This window comes from Pyrus communis, chromosome 3, assembly GCF_041283825.1.
Source record: "Pyrus communis isolate YQ-2024b chromosome 3, ASM4128382v1, whole genome shotgun sequence".
Lineage (NCBI taxonomy): Eukaryota > Viridiplantae > Streptophyta > Magnoliopsida > Rosales > Rosaceae > Pyrus > Pyrus communis.
In genome coordinates, this window is record NC_142567.1 from 8059899 (window position 1) to 8078411 (window position 18513).

General features: G+C 36.2%; 2 protein-coding genes across 2 annotated transcripts; one reads left to right on the forward strand and one right to left on the reverse strand.

Moving 5' to 3' along the window:
• Positions 1-9363: 9363 nt before the first annotated feature.
• Positions 9364-9771, reverse strand: LOC148697848 (uncharacterized). The gene has a single exon (XM_088690316.1). The coding sequence runs from the start codon at positions 9769-9771 to the stop codon at positions 9364-9366; it is 408 nt and encodes a 135-aa protein (XP_088546442.1).
• A 2606-nt stretch (positions 9772-12377) lies between these two features.
• LOC137715156 (glycerophosphodiester phosphodiesterase GDPDL4) lies at positions 12378-18065 on the forward strand. The gene is made up of 9 exons (XM_068454392.2): positions 12378-12651; positions 13282-13575; positions 14283-14398; positions 14517-15018; positions 15352-15390; positions 15540-15824; positions 16260-16402; positions 16824-17307; positions 17461-18065. The coding sequence occupies exons 1-9, from the start codon at positions 12552-12554 to the stop codon at positions 17754-17756; spliced, it is 2259 nt and encodes a 752-aa protein (XP_068310493.2). The 5' UTR covers positions 12378-12551; the 3' UTR covers positions 17757-18065.
• The last annotated feature ends 448 nt before the right edge of the window (positions 18066-18513 follow it).

An 18513-nucleotide genomic window follows, 5' to 3' on the forward strand; every position in this document is an offset into this window, starting at 1 on the left:
GGATGGAGTGTTTTTTCAATCCAAATTGAAACGATATGATATAGAATGAATCAATAGTTTTATATTTAACTAGAATCAAAACAAAAGATAAATAAGCAGAGAATAGAAACCAAAGTATAAATGAGAGGAACAAAAGATTTTAGGGGAGATTGTTTGTCTCCTAGTCCTTGACACAAGAAACAAGATCTGAAACCTCTTAGTCGCACCCCTTACTCCGACTTGGGGTCAGCGGCAGCCTGACTCCCACATTTTTTATAGCCCTTATTCCCTCATTTCCTTCCTTCTCCACCCACTGCATCTTCCCTCTTTCCCCATCTTCCCCTCATCCTTCTCCCATCTCTCTCAACTTTTTATAGCCCCTCATTCCCTTTTTCCCTTATCTTCTGCATTTTCTCTCTTCCCCCATCTTTCCCTCCTTCTTCCACTCAAAAGGTTTTTAATTTTATGCATTTTTTTTTCTCTTTTGGCCTTTGTTTTGGCTTCTTTTAAGCGTTGTTCCTTGAACTTTGTCTCAATTCCCCTGAGCTTATCTCATAATTGGATTTTCATGGCCTTATGTTGCTTTGGTGCTATTTTTCGTCGCACATCCGCAACCACCGACCTCTGCTACTCGACCCGTGTACTTCTCCTCAGGTGTTGGGTGGCTGTTAAAGTGCTTTTAGCACTACTTGGTAGGATTATGAGAGCGCTCACTGCGCAGGTGGCTCACTCACTCCCATTTTCCATTGATCCAGTTGTTTCATTGGTTCATTTTCTTGGTGGTGGTGGCCTTACCATGGAGGCGCAACTAGTGGTTATTGGTTTTCATTCCAGTCTTAGGGTTTTTTGTTGTTGTTCAGCTGACCACTTTTGAGCCTTTCTATTGTATTTTCTTATTTGATGTTGGGCTTGTATTTAGGTTGTGGGCTGGCTTTTGAGCTCTCTTTTTCTTGTACTAGTCTTTTTATTAATGAAAGTGATTTAGTTTGACAAAAAAAAAAAAAAAAAACAAGATGACATTTATCGCTATTTAATAATAATAAAAAAAAAGATAATAAGAAAAAGCTTAAATGGATAATCAATGAATGGACCTAACCCAAAGAGTGGACTAAACCCAATAGTGACTCACAGAATTGGACTTATATCAAGTTTACTCAAGTATTTTTGGGTTTCAAAAACACTTGAAGTGTATTTCTGAAGAAGCACTAGTTATGTGGTTCTACAAAATACTTTAAATGCTTTTTCAAGATTAAGTTTAATTCTCACTAAGAATTAGTTCTAAAAGCATTTTTTATTAAAAACGTTTTCAATGTAAAATCACTTTCAAACACTATGAAATAACTTAAGACAAAAAAAAAAAATTCATTGGTTAAGAAAATCTAACAATGAGCAGATCTCAGTACAGGCCGAGTGGACCAGGCACCCGAAAATTGAGAGCCGGGCCCAAAAGAAAGGTCTCAAAGTTAGTACCATTCTGAGTGAATTGACAGTTGCTTGTTTGGGCTCGTCGTGGCCTGTTTTGTACACTTGAAAATTGCCTTTGTTTTTTTTCATCCTGACTTTACTGTATATTTTCTTTGACATGTTGCCAAGCATTTCCCATATTTTGTTGTTGCCACAAGCGAGAAACGCTATGCCATCCACCAAAATATGTGAATTTTTTTCTTTTTAGTACAACGATATATTTTATATTAACGAATGAGGGAGTTTGGTTAAACCGCACAATGGGCAACTTAATCTGATATCGAATTCATCATCCACGAGTTTCGAACCTAAAATCTCTTACTTACAAGTGAAGATGCATACCACTAGACCATAATATTAGGTATCCCAAAATATGTGACTTCTAATCATGAGAAAATTACAACTTTGATTTTCTTTTCTTTTTAATTTTTTTTATTTTGGTATTAAAAAAAATTAAACAAGTGGAGTTTTGGGATGGCCAGATTGTTTTGATTTTCTTTTTTTTTTAATTTTTTTTTATTTTGGTATTAAAAAAAATTAAACAAGTGGAGTTTTGGGATGGCTAGATTGTTATTTATGAGAGCAATGATACTTACCATTTACCATACTCATTTGCATTTATCTGGTTGGCAGCATGCTTAAACATAATAATAGTACTGACTTGTAATAAATCATTCTGCCAAATACTGCATACATTCATTAACTTTGGGGCACAATATTTTCCCATCTGGCTCTACACACAACTGGTAGAAATTATTGAGAGTTTGGTCCACTCATGGCCAAAGGTCACTCGCTTGAATTCCTATTTTTGGTTTCAAACAATTTTTCTTCAACAGTCCGAGAGTCCTGGAAATAATAATGACGATTGTTTAAAGGGTTTTTTAAAATGGGTCCAAAGTAATTAAAAATTAGACCTATTTCAAAAGTCAAAAGTCACTAAAAATTGAACATATTTCAAAAGGTAGTCTATAAAATTGAACCTATTTCAAAATTTTCCTTGTTTAAAAAATTTGATTAGTCGATAAGCTGAACTACCGAAGACAAATTCGAATAAAAAACTGAGCATTTGAGTTTTAGAATTTGGGTTTTTTCATTGATGAAAAACAACAAAGATGCTGAGACAATTTTGGACCACCATATTGCCAATAATATCAATGTGTGGGGCAAATCCTGTATAACAACTTATTCACAAAGGAATCTCTGGTCGAAGGAGCACCTCAGCCTTAGCTGGAAATTAGAGAGAAAAACAAAGTTGCTATAACTTTTCTTTATCTCCCAACATTTGTGAATGTGTTCTCTAAATGTGACCATTGATGATATTTTATTTTCTTCTAAAAATAATGTGAAAACGAAATACAAATTAATCTACACAGCGAAAAAATGACTAGTACTTTTTCTATGTGAACTTGCAATCGACCGCATGCTATGTTCTCCACGCATGGTTCATAAAAATGAATAAAGATAAAAATACACCAATTGCACATGAATTGTAAACTTCGTTGGAATTGTCGAATGAAAAAAATTTGAATACAATTTTTTTTTTCTTTGTTTCCAGAATGAAAGACAAAATTTGTTTAATTTGAATTACGAAGTTGAAGATTTAAAATTCAATGGATGGGGAGCGCTAACACTCAGGTTTGTGAATTGCTTTTTCACTTCAATTAAAATTTGTTTCCAATGACCAACTTACGACTAGGTTAAGTTATTTTATGGTTAGAAAAATTACGTAACTAATTATAATACTTGCATGTAATTATGCAATCACCATCTTATTATATTAAATACATATATTCATATAAATTATATCATCGTCAAATAAAAAATTGGAAGAACTTTCGGGAACAAAAAATAGCAACGGTCGAGTCAATGTCCAATTTGGAATAAATCAACACGCATACATTCACATCACATCCATTGAGTCAATGTTCCTTTCCCTTTATTAGACTCATTCCAACCCAAATTTCTTCCTCTGTACTACAAATTTCTAGTGACCTTCCTACACAAAAAATAACCAAAAATAAATAAAGATGAAAAATAGGTTTGGTCCACAACTCTTCTTGTCTTACTATTTGACTTCTGCTTCTAGTAAGGTTTATTATCACATGTTAATCTAAGATGGGTTAGTCACTTAATATTATGGTTTAGTGGTATTTCTTTTTATTTGTAAGTAAGAGATCGTAGGTTTTGATTCTCGCGTAAAGATGAATTTGAACCATATTATTGTTAGCCCATTATGAGACTCAGCCTACTCCCTTACTCCCTTAGTATAGATAATATCGTTTGTTTAAAAATTTTAAGATAGATTAAGTGAGGTTTTGGACAAATAAAATCTTAAATTGTGCAATACTGCAATGCAATAGGAGGATCATAGATGATCATATGAAGAGGACATAGCTAGCTAGAGTTGAAAATCAGAGATCGACAATATAAAACTAAGAAGAATGTTTTATTAATCGAAAACAGATAAACACTGCTGAGACGGATAATGGACTACATCTTGACACACTTGCTTCTCAAACTAAATTACAAGCTATATTTATAGCGATATAAACCTAAGAAGAATGTTTTATTAATCGGAAACAGATAAACACTGTTGAGATGGCTAATGGACTACATCTTGACACACTTACTTCTCAAACTAAATTACAAGCTATATTTATAGCGATATAAATCTAAGAAACACTAATACGTAAATGGAAAAAATACCCTAATACAAAATCAAGTCAATCAAATCTCTAATTAAATTCCTAAATAAACCTAATAAATTCCAATAGCTAGTTGTCACCTTAGTAATATATAATATTTTGTTTTAGATGAAAGTTTGAATATGCATGAATTGTCATTGTTTGGAGATTTGGATCATCGATTATCATTGAGAGTTTTGGTTAGTTATGATCATATATAGGGAGGTATTTGGGATTACACCAAAGTGGTGACGGTAGCTGGATGTTTGAACTAGGATAAATTAGGTCAAGACTATGATTTTTAACTGTAACAAAGATATACTAATGGAAAGGTAAATTTTTAGTACGGCAATATAATAGAGATACTTTTATTTTAGTGGACATCAAATCTTATGAAAAATGACATTAAAAGTCCGTTTATATTCTACAATTCATATACTAAATATACTGCACATAGACAAGCTAAAATGTGACAGCCCATTCCGGGAATTTTAAAAACGTACGTGTGAAAAGACGATTTTGCCCCTAGTTCGATTTCTTTACGTTTTGTGGTTATTTTTGGTTGGTTGTTGGCTAATGGTGGACCACACATTTCCCTCACTATTTTCTCCCTTCCCTGTGTTTGTCCCGAGTTCCCTTTCCCTTCCCATTTTCTTTGAAACGTACGGACACACCCACACACCCATCAAACCTTCACAGATCGAAGAAACCAAGCACATATTCAGGCTCGTGAGGCTTGTAGGAGTCCAACCATACCCATTTCAGGTAAGAATACCTTCGTTTTCACGTCGAACTCACGATGCCCGATTTTGGTACTGTTCATGCACACGTGATTTCTCACGTTTTAGGGAATTTCAAGCTTGTAGGAAGCTTGGTGAGGTCCCTAGGAGGCTCGGGGTGGTTCGTTTGAAGGTTTTGGACGTTGGGATCACGAGTTTCGAGGTTGGCCGGAGTTGGGGTGATTTTCCAGGTGAGATTTCGTGGATTTTAGCACTTGAAAGTGGTATGATTGTGTTCCTCTCGTTGTAAGCTTCATTTTGGTACCAATTTTGTGAAATTTGGTTGAAAAACGAAGAAGATAGGACGATTTGAAAAATTCCCAGTTTTCCGGCGCCGGAGGCTCGCCGGAGAAGACGACGGAATATTCCGTCAAATCTGACGGAATATTCCTAACGCCGTTGATGGAATCTATTAGGGATAACGGAATATTCCTAACGGCATCAACTGACGCCGTTAGTGTGCCAGGCACGTGCCTGCGCGTGGCCGGCGCGTGGGGGCGCGTGCGGCGGTGAAAAATTATTTTAAAAATATGGGGATGTTCCTGAGGTTGAGTAGATCACGTTGGTGTATTCATACACCCCATTTGAGCATTGTATGAGAAGTTATTTCTAAAGGTTGGTTATGTGCTTTAAAATTAACGTTTTTGTAGTTGTTTTGCATATAGGTGATACCTATCCCGAGGACGAGCGTGGTCACTCGAGGCAGGGGGCTACGACCCTTCCACATACATGTGAGTGGGCTTTTGGTTTTCCATATATGTCTATATACTTATATTTTCCCAGAAATTTATTGAAATGTTTATTCGTTTATATGCCATGCATCATATTACCGTTGTCTATGCATCGTTAGTTGCATTATTAGTTGTTTATATATATATATGCATATTTGGTGCTGCGGACGCACATGTAAGTGCCAGGTAAGTGGTATTCATGTTTACATTCAGTAGTGATTTGAGATGCTTAGAGAGCTCATAACCTGCACCCCCGGTGTTAGTGCTCCCGCCCAGAGTAGGGCACAGTCCTTCACGTGATGTTCACCTCCCGCACCACACGCTCAGCTTGGATCCAAGTTAGGTGCACAGTCCTGTCGTACAGACCACTCTAGGTGGTTCCGACTAGTAGGTGACCCGCGATTATTCGCCCAGCCTTCACGTGATCGTAGCACTTGAGCATATATATATATATATTACACCTAGGCCTGTCGTACAGACCACATTAGGTGGTTCCGACTCGTGTGCTGGTTTAGTTACTGAGATTGAGATTTGAGCTCTAGATTCAGTCGTACATGTCACGTTAGGTGACTCCGGCTGCCAGACTTTATGTTATTGATACGATTTTACCTGAGCACTCACATTTCATTTTGAGGTTTTGGCATGGCATATTCTTGAGCATGATTGATATATATATATGTCTATTTTCTGGGAAGTATACAGGTTTTACGGCGAGGGGTTAGAACTTATTTATTAAATGGTTTTCGAAAAGCTTTGTTTTTGCCCACTCACGCTTTTGTTTTGCGCCCCTCCAGGTTCTAGTTGACTAGCAGGTTTGGTGGTTTCCCAGAGGACTTTCCCGGCTTTTCTGACAGACGATCACCAGCGTAGGACCACCTTCGGGTGTACTGTTGTTGCGTCTTTTTCTTTTGGACTGCTTTAGGCTTTATGCTTTGAACTTAGCGTCGCACTTACGTTGCACTTATTATTACTTTATGTAAAATCAGTTTTTATTTATTCGTATTACTATTTCCATTTTTATTTTATTTTATTAGCTTCCGCACTGTGCACATGTTTACGTCACTTCCACGTGACGGCCAGCATGCCCTGATCTCGATTGGGGTGTGTCATAGAATGCCTCTCTTTCATAATTTAAATTCTTATTGTTTTAAGAAAGCTCTAATTTAATCCGTCGCAGTCAGATGCTTGCTAATATGCAACTGAGATTAATTACTAATTAAATAAGTATTCACCTAAACAAAGATTGTTGGAAAGAAGGTATCTCTTTCCACTTTTCATTCAATTTTTTTTTCCTTTTCGGAAACACTTTTCATTCAATTTACAACAAAGGCACATGATCTTCTTAAGGCCTTTTTTTCATTCCTCTCACCAGTCACCACCACTCGAATAGCGAAAGTTCACAAGAAATAAAATTGAAATAAATTATAATTATATCTATACGGTACGTTTGTGAAAGTAACTTATACGAATGTGTTCACGGTTATATAGCGTCTAATTCAACAATTAAAATAAAAAACACTGTATAAGCATGAACCCGTTTCAACAAGGGATTTTGGTGATGCGTCCCACTTTGAAGATGAACCGCGTTGCGCGTTCCGTTCCGCTGACCTCATAGTTTGGCACCAAATGATTGTGCGCCACGTAGGTATTTGCCAGTTTGGTTGTTGTGGGCCCCAGATCTAGCTGTCTCCAATCAGCTGATCATCAAATTGGCGCACCCAAGTCACAGGCTTCGGGTTGCCGGCTCGAGCCAGCCGTCATCCTAACCCTGTTGATTTGTTCATTGACCCGCCGGGGTGGATCTGCCGTGGCCTATTAATGCATACAGACCATGAACTTGTTTTATTGTGAAGTTACTTTAAATGCGATTGAATAACAATTTATATGACACAGGTACATCGTTACTGTAGTTTCTTTTGTTAATAAATAAACAACTTATTTTTTAGCAATGTCTATTGAAATTCAATTTTGATCTCACTCTACTCTTGTAACTCAAAAGTCATCACTTTACTTCCTGAAACTCAAAATTCATTCCATATGGACTTGTAAACTCTCTCTTCTCCATGAAACTCAAAAGTAGCCCATGTGGAATATTGTGGGATCCATCATCCAATAAGACTACGACATATGTGCCAATGTATTTGATTATAAATCTCTACCAATGTGTTAGATTCAACAACAACAAAAGATTAAGTTTAAAATAAAGAATTTTTTTGAAGGGAAAATACGATGTTCATTGATAATAGTAAAAAACATACAAACTAAAGAATGGTGCATAACATGAGCCTAACAACCTTGTCAATATTAAACCGGTCTAAAGAAAAAAGAACATCCCGCATCAATATAAACTTAAATTAAATTTTATCTTCTATAAGAATATTTAAAATAATATCTGAAGGGTCTTCAAGCCAAGCCACCTCAAGAACGAAGATGAGGCTAAACCTTGCAAGATGGTGTGCCACTTTATTAGCCTCCCGTTTGCAGAAGCTAACGTTACCCTGAGAAGCATTCTCACAGTAATGAGTATATAACCGACTTATGTGAAAGTATTTGTCACGTTGCCCTGAATAAAGACAAAAATGGCTTGGACATACACAATAGGTTAGCAATTGGAATCAATGAGTCTTGAACAAAGTTAACTTCGACATCTAAGTTTATATAATAATCAGTGTCCGTAAAACGTTTTCGATCGTTTAAACACCTTTATAAATCATGTTTTGTGATTAATCTATAGCTGTCATGCATATCCATATCAGTTTCTAATTAACAAGTTAATTATTCGTTAAACAACACATAAAACCAATTGGAGATCAACAAGCCATCAGATGTGGATCCTCCCCTATGGAAATACCATTATCCTTAACAAGATAATATTATGAACTTAAGAATATTAGTGGAGTATGCTGCCGTTTGACTCTCAAAACTATTACCCCAATTAAATTTACCTCTTGATTGAACTTTTTTTGGTAAATTAATTTTCTGAACTATTTGAAATTAATCAATTAACTTCTCATCGATAAATTTGATGAAATTTCATCGACATTATCGGCAAATACTGACACGTGATTAGCACTTGATTACTCTTGAGAGTAAAGTCATGCTAGTATCTGATAACAAAGTAAATGAAATTTTATTGAATATGTGAGGTGGGGTAGGTTTTTGGATGGGAGGTGAAGAGAGATGATGAGAGGGAGGTGGTCGGGAGGGAACTGGGTTTTTATTTATTTATTATTATTATTTTTAATAGAGTAAATTATTATAATATTTTTAATTTTTACCACGTAGCTCAAATTTGGAAGTCACGTGGCGCAAATGTGGCTGTCACGTCACCTCTTAACAGATCATTGGATGAAAAATATAACGGATGTATTATGTTGAAATAAAAGAGTACTTAAGGTATGAAAGTGAAATGTTTTGAAGATGTTATATGAGATTGTAATATGAGATTGTAATAGACCTCAAACCTGATGTGGTAAAATGTAATTTACCAAAACAAAAAAGAGAGCATCCCGCACCAACATAAACTTAAATTAAATTTTATCTTCTACAAGAACATTTAAAATAATATCTGAAAGGTCTTCAAACCAAGCCACCTCAAGAACGGAGGTGAGGCTAAACCTTACAAGACGATGTGCCACTTTATTAGCCTCCCGTTTGTAGAAGCTAGCGTTACCCTGAGAAGCATTGCACAGTAAGCGTCGGGCATCATCAAATGATGTGGCCAAATTAAGTGAAATTGGCGCTAGCCTCCTTTTGAATACTTGCCACCACCATTAAGGCATCTCCTTCTAGTTGCCGCTGGGCATCCCCAAGCTTCTCCGCAAACTTCCCCCTTGTGTCCCTTACCACCACTCCGCAGCCACCCATTTGACGATGCTCATCCCATGCCCCGTCAAAATTAATTTTCAGCCACGCTTGATCTGGTTTACACCACCTCTGAGGCTCTTTCATCTTGTAGCCTAGTTCACTACCATGCCACTTTTTATATTCTGTCTGCCACGACTGCACTCTGAAAGGGATATCTCCTAGACTCGAGACTACAACCCACGATAATAAAGAGTTTCGGTCAGTCCAGATGCCCCACACCGTGTACAACAGCAACTCAAAGCTATCTTTTGACAACGAAAGGGCCATCCTTGCGATCCAATCCACGAACCCCTCACGCAGATCCCTACCAATCCACAAGCTCAGTGCACCAGATAACCAAATTGCACTCGTCCTCGTAAAATAAAGAAATTAAGAATGAATTTTTTTCTTTTTTGGGTTATTGTGCTTGAGTTGCAAAGAGGGAAAAATATAAAAATAAATTGACTATTTTGGTCTGGTGTATCCAAATCAAACTCACAAAAAAAATTAAAAGAATAAAGGCAGCAACGTGAAACAAATTTTGAGTTTTATAAATTAAAATGACGACTTTTGAGTTTTAAAAGGGCAACGGGATCAAAGTCGAGTGAATGTTAAGTTTCAAAGAGTAAAACGACACTTTTAAGTACTGGGGGGTAAAAGATTAAAAGTGAGTTTCAAAGAAGTGTACTTAAATAAGCCTAAATCAAAATATGCAATTAAGTTTTGTTCATATGTTCTTATTTCATTGACACATAACACCAAGTAACGACCTAATCGTAATATGTAACTTATTCTCAATGTGGTGACTCTCTCGTTTTATTAACACATGATCACCTACGCCCCATCCTCATGTTCTATATCTCGAGAAAAAGTGTGGAGATTTCTGTTTTTGAGGCCAAAATGCTGTTGCTAATGATTTACAAATGAGTTTTGAGTGAGGATATTGACTGTTCTTCCAAAAGAAGAGGCCAAATCAGATTCATTTTGTGTATAGTTTTCCTTTTATCCACCAGTAAAATTAAAGGAAACGCTAGTTAATGATCAGAGAGTATGGACATGGACATGGACGACGATCTGAAGGAAGTTAAAAAAAAAATTGACAAGAAATATGGCGATGGAGGGAGGAGGGAGGGAGGAAGAGGCAACGTGAGTGAATCCAACTTAAAATTAGGGTATAATTTATTTTCTCACTTTTTTTAATAAAATATTAATAAAACTTTTTTTAAAATCATTACGGGCACATATTAAGGACACTTTTGTTATTGTTAAAGACATTTTTGTAACCTAAAACTCTCATTAAGTGTGACTAACTTTTTGTTTTTTTGTCCTTGTAATATAAAAATGTCATTAATAATAAAGAAGTTATCTGAGTACTCTTCGATGAAAAAAGTTTTGTGGGGGACTTTTTATTACTTCTCCCAAATAAAATTTCAATTCCACCAACAAAGGTTAAGTGGAGGGATAGTTAATTACTAGGGTTGTAAATTAGCTCGAAATAGTTCGAACTCGTGCTGCGTTCGGCTCGTGAAAGAATCAAGCCAAGCCTAGTTCGGCTCGAATAAGAAACAAACCTCAACATTAGTATGTTCAGCTCGTAAAATATGTGAGCAACTCGAGATTTTTGACGAAACAACTCGAGTTAAAATTGATCTCGGCTCGATGTTCAAGTTTGACAAATAAGAATAAAATAAATGTCCTAAACTCTAGATTAAAAGTATTTTGTAAGAATGATATTATTATTTTTAATTTCTCATTTTGTACATTTTTGGTGGCTCAAGTTAAACTAATTCAATTACTTAAAAAAAAAAAAAAAAAAAACTTAAAACGATAGTGTAATAGTGTTTCTTTTTTCTTGTAGAATTTGGTAGAAAGAGAAGTAATAGGTAAATCAAAATTTTAAATCAAATAATATGTCATAAATAAGAAATAAGTATGTTAATTCATATTTAATTAATAATCTAATTATTAACAACGTCATCAATTGGTTTATAAAACTTAATTTGTACGTTAATTAATATTATTTTTATTGTATCGCTTGTTTTTCTTATCAGCTAACCAAATTTCAGTTTACAGTGACAACCGTGTAATCGTAGTAGCAAGAGCTCACGGCAAAACACGTAGGACCTTCCTCTTCAAATCCTTCTCTCTCCTCCAAACACATCTCCACTAAAAACAAGGCCGAGTCACGACAAACACCAGTGGTGCGCACTATGCGCCCGGCTCACAAAAGCAGTCTCCGGAGCCCGCTTGCTCAATCTGTCGATCAACACCACGTGGAAGCGCGTATTAATTACTTCACACTTGGACCTTGGTTCTTCATTGATGTTAACATTTTCGTTTAATTAATTAAACCCCCTAGACACAAACCAAATATTAATTAATTAATTAATTAATTTTTTTTAACAAATGATGTTATCTCTAGTAATTAATAAAACACTTATTATCAACCAAAATTTTATGAAATTACTATTTTAACCCTTTAATTAAAACAAAACATGAATAAAAAATATAGGGCATAAATGTAATTTCACACAACTAAATTTTCTTCAAGACCTCACCTATATATGATGTTAAAATACCTCCAATATTATAAAAAAATAAAAAATAAGAATAAAAAACAAAAACCTCTCACTCCTCCCACTCCTCCCACGTTCTCCCTCTCCCTCTTCTCATTTTAAAAAAAAAATGTGTTCATACACACAAAGTATGTAGGTAAATGCTAGTTTATATTAAGATGAGAGGTTGTGCTTAGTTTAACAATGAACTTATAATAATATGGTTCAAATTCAGTTTTGACTAGAATTGAAGCTACGACACCTCAAAAATACTAATAAACTATTGCACTAAGTGACAATTAATTAATTTAAATTAAAATGTAAAAAATTAATTAATATATAAATAGAAACACTGAAAAGGTTCAGAGCTCACAGCTCTTTCTCTCTCTGGACTCACTACTCTCTCTCTTAGCTGAGAAAATCTCACACTTCCCGAGAAGACCTGAACGGCACCGTCTGGAGACCGCCGGAAGTTGTCGAGCTCTGTAATTTTCCGGCTCGGCCTCTCCGGCAATGTGTAACTCACGCGCTCTGGTTGCACTTGCTCTGCTTCTTCACTCAGTAGTAGCTCTGGTCTCTGCGCAGGGATCTAGTAAATGGAAAACACTTAGCGGTAATCCTCTACAGCTCCGGCCTCTGTTTTGCTCCATGTATTATAAATCTTACTTGAATTTTTTGTTAATTTGTGTTTGGTTGCTGAGAAAATGGAGGAACGGGGATTTATTATGAGACTGAGGAAGTTAAAAATAGAAAGTCGTCGCTTAATTGCGTAGTATCTAGTGACTGTGCATGTTTAGTGGAATTAAGTGTATTGCTTGTTGAGTAGGAGGAGAAAGTTTGCAAATTCATAGACAAAGGAGAAGGAAAGTTTGTGATCTTCCTTTTTTGTACTGCTTTTTTCCCTGATTTCGATATTCCGAGCCGAAAAGCCGCTTGATTTATACAGACTGAAAGTGACACTGAGATTGAATTCGAATTCCGGCCAGGTCTTGGAGAATTGGTTTTTCCAGAGTATATTAATTTCCAGGGATTGTGAAACATGGGTTTCAAAATTCGAACGCTTTTAATCTCGTACGTCCTGAAGCGACGATCTTTGGGAAAGTTTTCATAAATTTCCAGTGGTTTCAAATGGAAACATTTGCTAGAATTTGCTTCTGCTGCCAATTGGGGCTCTAATATTTTTGTAGTACAACTTTTCCCCACTATATGTTCAGTGAGCTAACTGGATTGGTTCGGTTTGCAGGAGATCCGCCTAAGGTTGTAGCACACGGAGGATTTTCAGGGCTCTTTCCGGGTCATAGTTCTGCGGCCTTCAGTTTGGCGTTGATCACAAGTTTACAGGATGCAGTCTTATGGTGTGATGTTCAGTTGACGAAGGATGGAGCCGGAATTTGTTTTCCAGATCTCTTGCTGAATAATAATTCCAATATTGACATGGTCTTGCCAAAAAGGGATAAAAGTTACCTAGTTAATGGAGTTTCTACCAAAGGATGGTTTACTGTGGATTTTACTTTGGACGACCTAGCATCTGTCTATGGTGAGTGCAAATTGTCTGAAACTTTTTCTGCTATATTGTTAATGGTCATGATTTTAACAAGGCTGTGCATGTCCAAGTTATTTGAATATAGAGGTAGCAAAAAGGAATTTCCATTTTTTTCCCTCTTTTTATTTATGATTTATGTGTTTTTACGTACGGTTGACTCTTGAATTTGAAGATTATGCCTTTTCATGTTCCGTTTTCAAGGGAATTTTTTCTTCTTATTTGCTTACGTGGGTGAATTAATCATGTTGCTGCCTCTACATGGTGAAACATTAAATTGAGTTGGAACAGCACAAAATAATAATGAAAATTTACAGCTAAACCCAACCCCATTTCAAACACCTCAAACTCACAATAAGAGTCCAAAATCACATCAAAAGATCGAAATTTGAGTTTTAAAACTTTACAATCCAAACATGTCATGTTTGATACATCATACACCTATGACGTTATATATTTTACTATGTTGTGTACACTGCATATGTATAATTTCATAAGTAATATATACAATGTTACAAGTATATCGGAGATAACATGCTAGCTTGACTACCTCATATGCTACTTCATGTATTTAAGTGCATAGAATGTATATATCGCGATGAAAACAAAAGACAATGTGTATGTTAACTACTATTTTGTATTGTTGACAGAAACATTCATGTTGATTCCTATTATTTCTTACCGATTTCTTGTTACCCATACAGTTACTCAGGGGATATATTCTCGAACTAATAGGTTTGATGGCAATCAGTACCCAATTCTCCTTATCGAAGATGTTGCTACGCAGTTCAAACCTCCAGGCTTATGGTTGAATATTCAGGTATAAGATAAACTATACTTTTCTCTTGTCTTTAGAACTGTGCACTCATGTTTTAACCTTTTTCCTTTAGATTTCTATATTTGTTTGAAGCAATGTCTTTTCTCTAATGCTTTTGCAGCATGATATCTTCTTCTCACAACACAACTTGAGTATGAGAAACTATGTGCTTTCTGTATCTAAACAAGTGGTTATCAATTATATCTCATCACCGGAGGTGGCTTTCCTGAACAGTATCAAAGCACGGGTTAGTCCGAGTGCAACAAAGCTGGTCTTTCGGTTTTTGGGAAAAGATGAGACAGAGCCTTCAACCAACCAAACTTATGGTTCTTTATTAAAGAATCTCACATTTATCAAGACATTTGCCTCCGGAATTCTAATTCCTAAAACTTACATATGGCCTTTCACCAAGGATAATTATTTAGAGCCTCACACTCCAGTTGTAACGGATGCTCATAAAGAAGGGCTAACAGTATTTGCGTCCGATTTTGTGAATGACTATCCATTAGCTTACAATTACAGTTATGATCCAGTGTCCGAGTACCTGCAATTTATTGACAATGGTGACTTCAGTGTTGATGGTGTGCTGTCTGACTTTCCAATAACACCATCTGAGGCCATAAGTAATTTTCTTTTTCCTGTTCATAAGATTTAGTTCTTTTTAGTACGTAGCGCTATATCATTTGAAGGAAAGTTAAAATTTTAATGCATCGTGGGATGCATATAAATGACCAAACAATCTAGGTACTGAAATCAATATAGCTCCTAATATGAACAATTTTTTTTTTTCTACTATGATCCCTTATAACTGATCTAAGTTAGTTATAAATGTTTCACAAGAGATCACAAGGAAAAACTTGTGGAAAGTTAATTTAAGCGTTAATTATTTGTTGCTTATTTCAACTTAAAGAATTGAAGTTGTGCTTGATGACGATGATTTCTCTTAACTATTGCAGATTGTTTTGCTCATCTTGGAAGTAATGCTTCAGGACAAGGTACATCATTGTTTGTCATGATAAGATTTAAAAAACTGACCCTTTCTTTCTGCTGAGTTGATATACATAAATTCTGACTTTTTATATTGACATGCGCAAATACCTGAGCATTATTGCTAATCTATTCTTTCATCTATCTCATGATCCAGCCAAGCCCTTGGTTATCTCGAAATACGGAGCAAGTGGAGACTTCCCAAGTTGTACTGACTTGGCATATGAAAAAGCAATTGCAGATGGGGTAGATCTACTAGATTGTCCTGTACAAATATCCCAGGATGGAATACCATTCTGTGCAAGTTCTATAAATCTTATAGATATCACGAAAGTTGCTCAATCACCTTTTAGCAGCCTCACAACGGTTGTTCCAGAAATTAAGGCTGGCAGTGGAATATATACCTTTAGCCTAGCATGGAAAGATATTGAAGGCCTGACCCGTAAGTAGAGAAATAGAGTAGAATCTCATTTGCTTGCTTATCACTGCGGCATTGAAATTTACTGTTTTATGTATTTATATGATCTCTTCACAAACCATAGAACCTTTAAGGCTATATGAGATTTCATTTTTAAGACATCCGTTTCATAGATTATGATATAACTCAGACTGGTGATGAACATTCCTTTTCTTATTCCTTTTCTAAACAAGTCACTGGTAAAAGTTTCCAACTTTCTAATACACCTTATTTCTTGAGTGCCACTGAGTTTTAATTTTACACATGACCACTTACCTTGATATCTTAAATTCTTATATGCCATGTAGTGAGACCCTTTTCAAGAATGTTTGTTACCTCATAAGAATTCATAAACAAGAAAACTTTTCGTGAACAATAATTTGACTCTCTGTATTATCTTTTTTCTTATTTTAACTGTAGCAACAATATCAAATCCCTGGTCAAAGTACACGTTGTTCCGGAATCCAATGTCCAAAACTGGTGGCAAGTACTTGACATTATCTGATTTCTTGGCCTTGGCAAAGAGGTCAAGTTCTCTTTCTGGTGTCTTGATCGACATAGAGGTGGGTATTTGCTTCATCTTTCACTGCTTGGCCTATGATATGATTTCATGCTTTGGTTGTTGGGAAGTTTCAGTAGTTATTTTTCCTATTTGGGACTCCAAATACAATTTCACTGTGTCATTATCATTCTCACTTCTTCCCCATCCTGCGCTTCTTTCCTTACAACTTTAAACCTGGCGTTGGGGATCTCGTTGATGGGTGGATATGAGAGAGCTAACTAATGGTTGCAAATATGGCTGGATAATATATCCTAGTGGAGTTAAATTGTAAATGTCTCATCTACAGTCATTTGTTTTGGACATTGGGCTGGTTCAATGCCCAAGGTTCTGTTTCTCAATGGTCTGAAGTGACTTTTTTGTTCATTGTCACCCCAATTCGAACCTTTCTTATGGCGGTAACATTTTGTACTGCTTTCTTTCAGTATGCAGCGTATCTTGCAGAGAAGCAGAAATTAAGTATAACTGATGCAGTCATGAATACCTTGAGCAAAGCAGGTTTTGATAATCAGACAGCTTTAGATGTCAAGATTCAGTCCGCTAATAGTTCTGTTCTGATGAAATTCAAGGAGAAAACCAGTTATGAACTTGTTTACGAAATTGAAGAGGAAATTGGTGATGCCCCTAGTTCAACTATTGAGGACATCAAGAAGTTTGCCGACTCTGTGGTCATCAAGAAGGCCTCTATCTTTCCTGAAGTCGAGGCATTTACCACTGGTGTAACAGATGTTGTATCAAAACTACAAGCCGCTAAGCTTCCAGTTTATGTTGAACTATTCAGCAACGAGTTTGTGAGTCAAGCATGGGACTTCTTCTCAGATCCAACTGTGGAGATCAATTCATTTGTCTCGGGGGCCAATATTGATGGTGTTATCACAGACTTCCCCAAAACGGCGGCGAGATACAAAAGTAAGTGTGTACTTGTATACAATCCTTTCAGGTCCGAGTGATATTAGATACGTCAGTGCTTTGGAGATTATTATCGGAAGGCAAGTCCATTTTAGCCGCTAAGATTACCAAATATACGTCAGCGATTAATATTTTGGTGCTTGATTGTTGCAGAGAACCGGTGTTTAGGTAAAAAAGAAATACCTAACTACATGAGTCCTATTCAGCCAGCCAGTCTGATACAAGTTGTTACCTCTGCATATTTGCCTCCTGCTGAGGCTCCAAATCCAACCCTGAGGGAGAGTGATGTGATTGAGCCACCTTTGCCTTCCGTTAACGCCCAGGCTCCTGCGCCAACTGGTGGATCTTCAGTGGCAGCTTCACCTAAACCTTCCGGGCAGCCTAGGATTGCCGCATGCTTCTTCCTCTCGTATCTGGCTATGGCGATTGCCGCTCTTTTCGTGTTCTGAAACTGTGAGGCAGTTGCTCATATATTGTAAGTTACCCATCTTATTGCTCTTGCTTTGGAGCATTTTGCTGAATGAATATACCGAGCCTAGCTAATCATTATTTTATTTTTAACTTGACTACGGAATGGCTGTGCATTCAGGCTTTTGATGTTGTAGGTAATTAAATTCCTCATTCTTCTCCTCGTAAATTTCTGGATATCTTCATGCTTATTTATGCCGTATTTTTTTATTTGGTGGGTGTATTTGTACTCATGAATCATCATGTATTCTTTGGGTGTGAAAGAGTTTTTATCGTTCGGTTATAGCAAACCATTAGCCCCTCAATTCATCAAGTGGTTGGGGACAAATTTCAAGCTCGTGTTCCACAAGACACGTATTGGGTTCGGATAACTTGAACACCCTTGAAATGAAAAACCAGAAATTTGGCTTCTCCTAACTTCTTGAACTATTATCCACCAAAATTAAAGTAAAATAAAAACTCATATCCCATCAGTGTTCAAAATAAATCTCTCTCCAATCTCCATACACGATGAAAGGCTGTGGAAAGCAAGATGTATTTTCATTTTTTTTTTCCCTAAAGTTTATTAATGATGATCTAGCTCGGTTTAGTCTATAACTAGAGTTGTTGCTCGTGCGTTGCTGCGGGAATGTCAGATAGATTGTAAAAACACTGCATTAATGGATGCCCACTGAAGCCTCAGAATTTCAAAACCGTCGCCACTGATGCAGTGCATAGACCATGCTAAGCCATTTAAAA

What these genes read in the sequence shown, in the direction of transcription:
- LOC137715156 (XM_068454392.2), top strand. Translation starts at nt 12,552, where the DNA reads ATGTGTAACTCACGCGCTCTGGTTGCACTTGCTCTGCTTCTTCACTCA. An exon ending in CGACCTAGCATCTGTCTATG is followed by an intron (nt 13,576 to 14,282) that starts GTGAGTGCAAAT and finishes TTACCCATACAG; the next exon opens with TTACTCAGGGGATATATTCT. An exon ending in GCTTATGGTTGAATATTCAG is followed by an intron (nt 14,399 to 14,516) that starts GTATAAGATAAA and finishes ATGCTTTTGCAG; the next exon opens with CATGATATCTTCTTCTCACA.
- LOC148697848 (XM_088690316.1), bottom strand. Translation starts at nt 9,771, where the DNA reads ATGGCCCTTTCGTTGTCAAAAGATAGCTTTGAGTTGCTGTTGTACACG.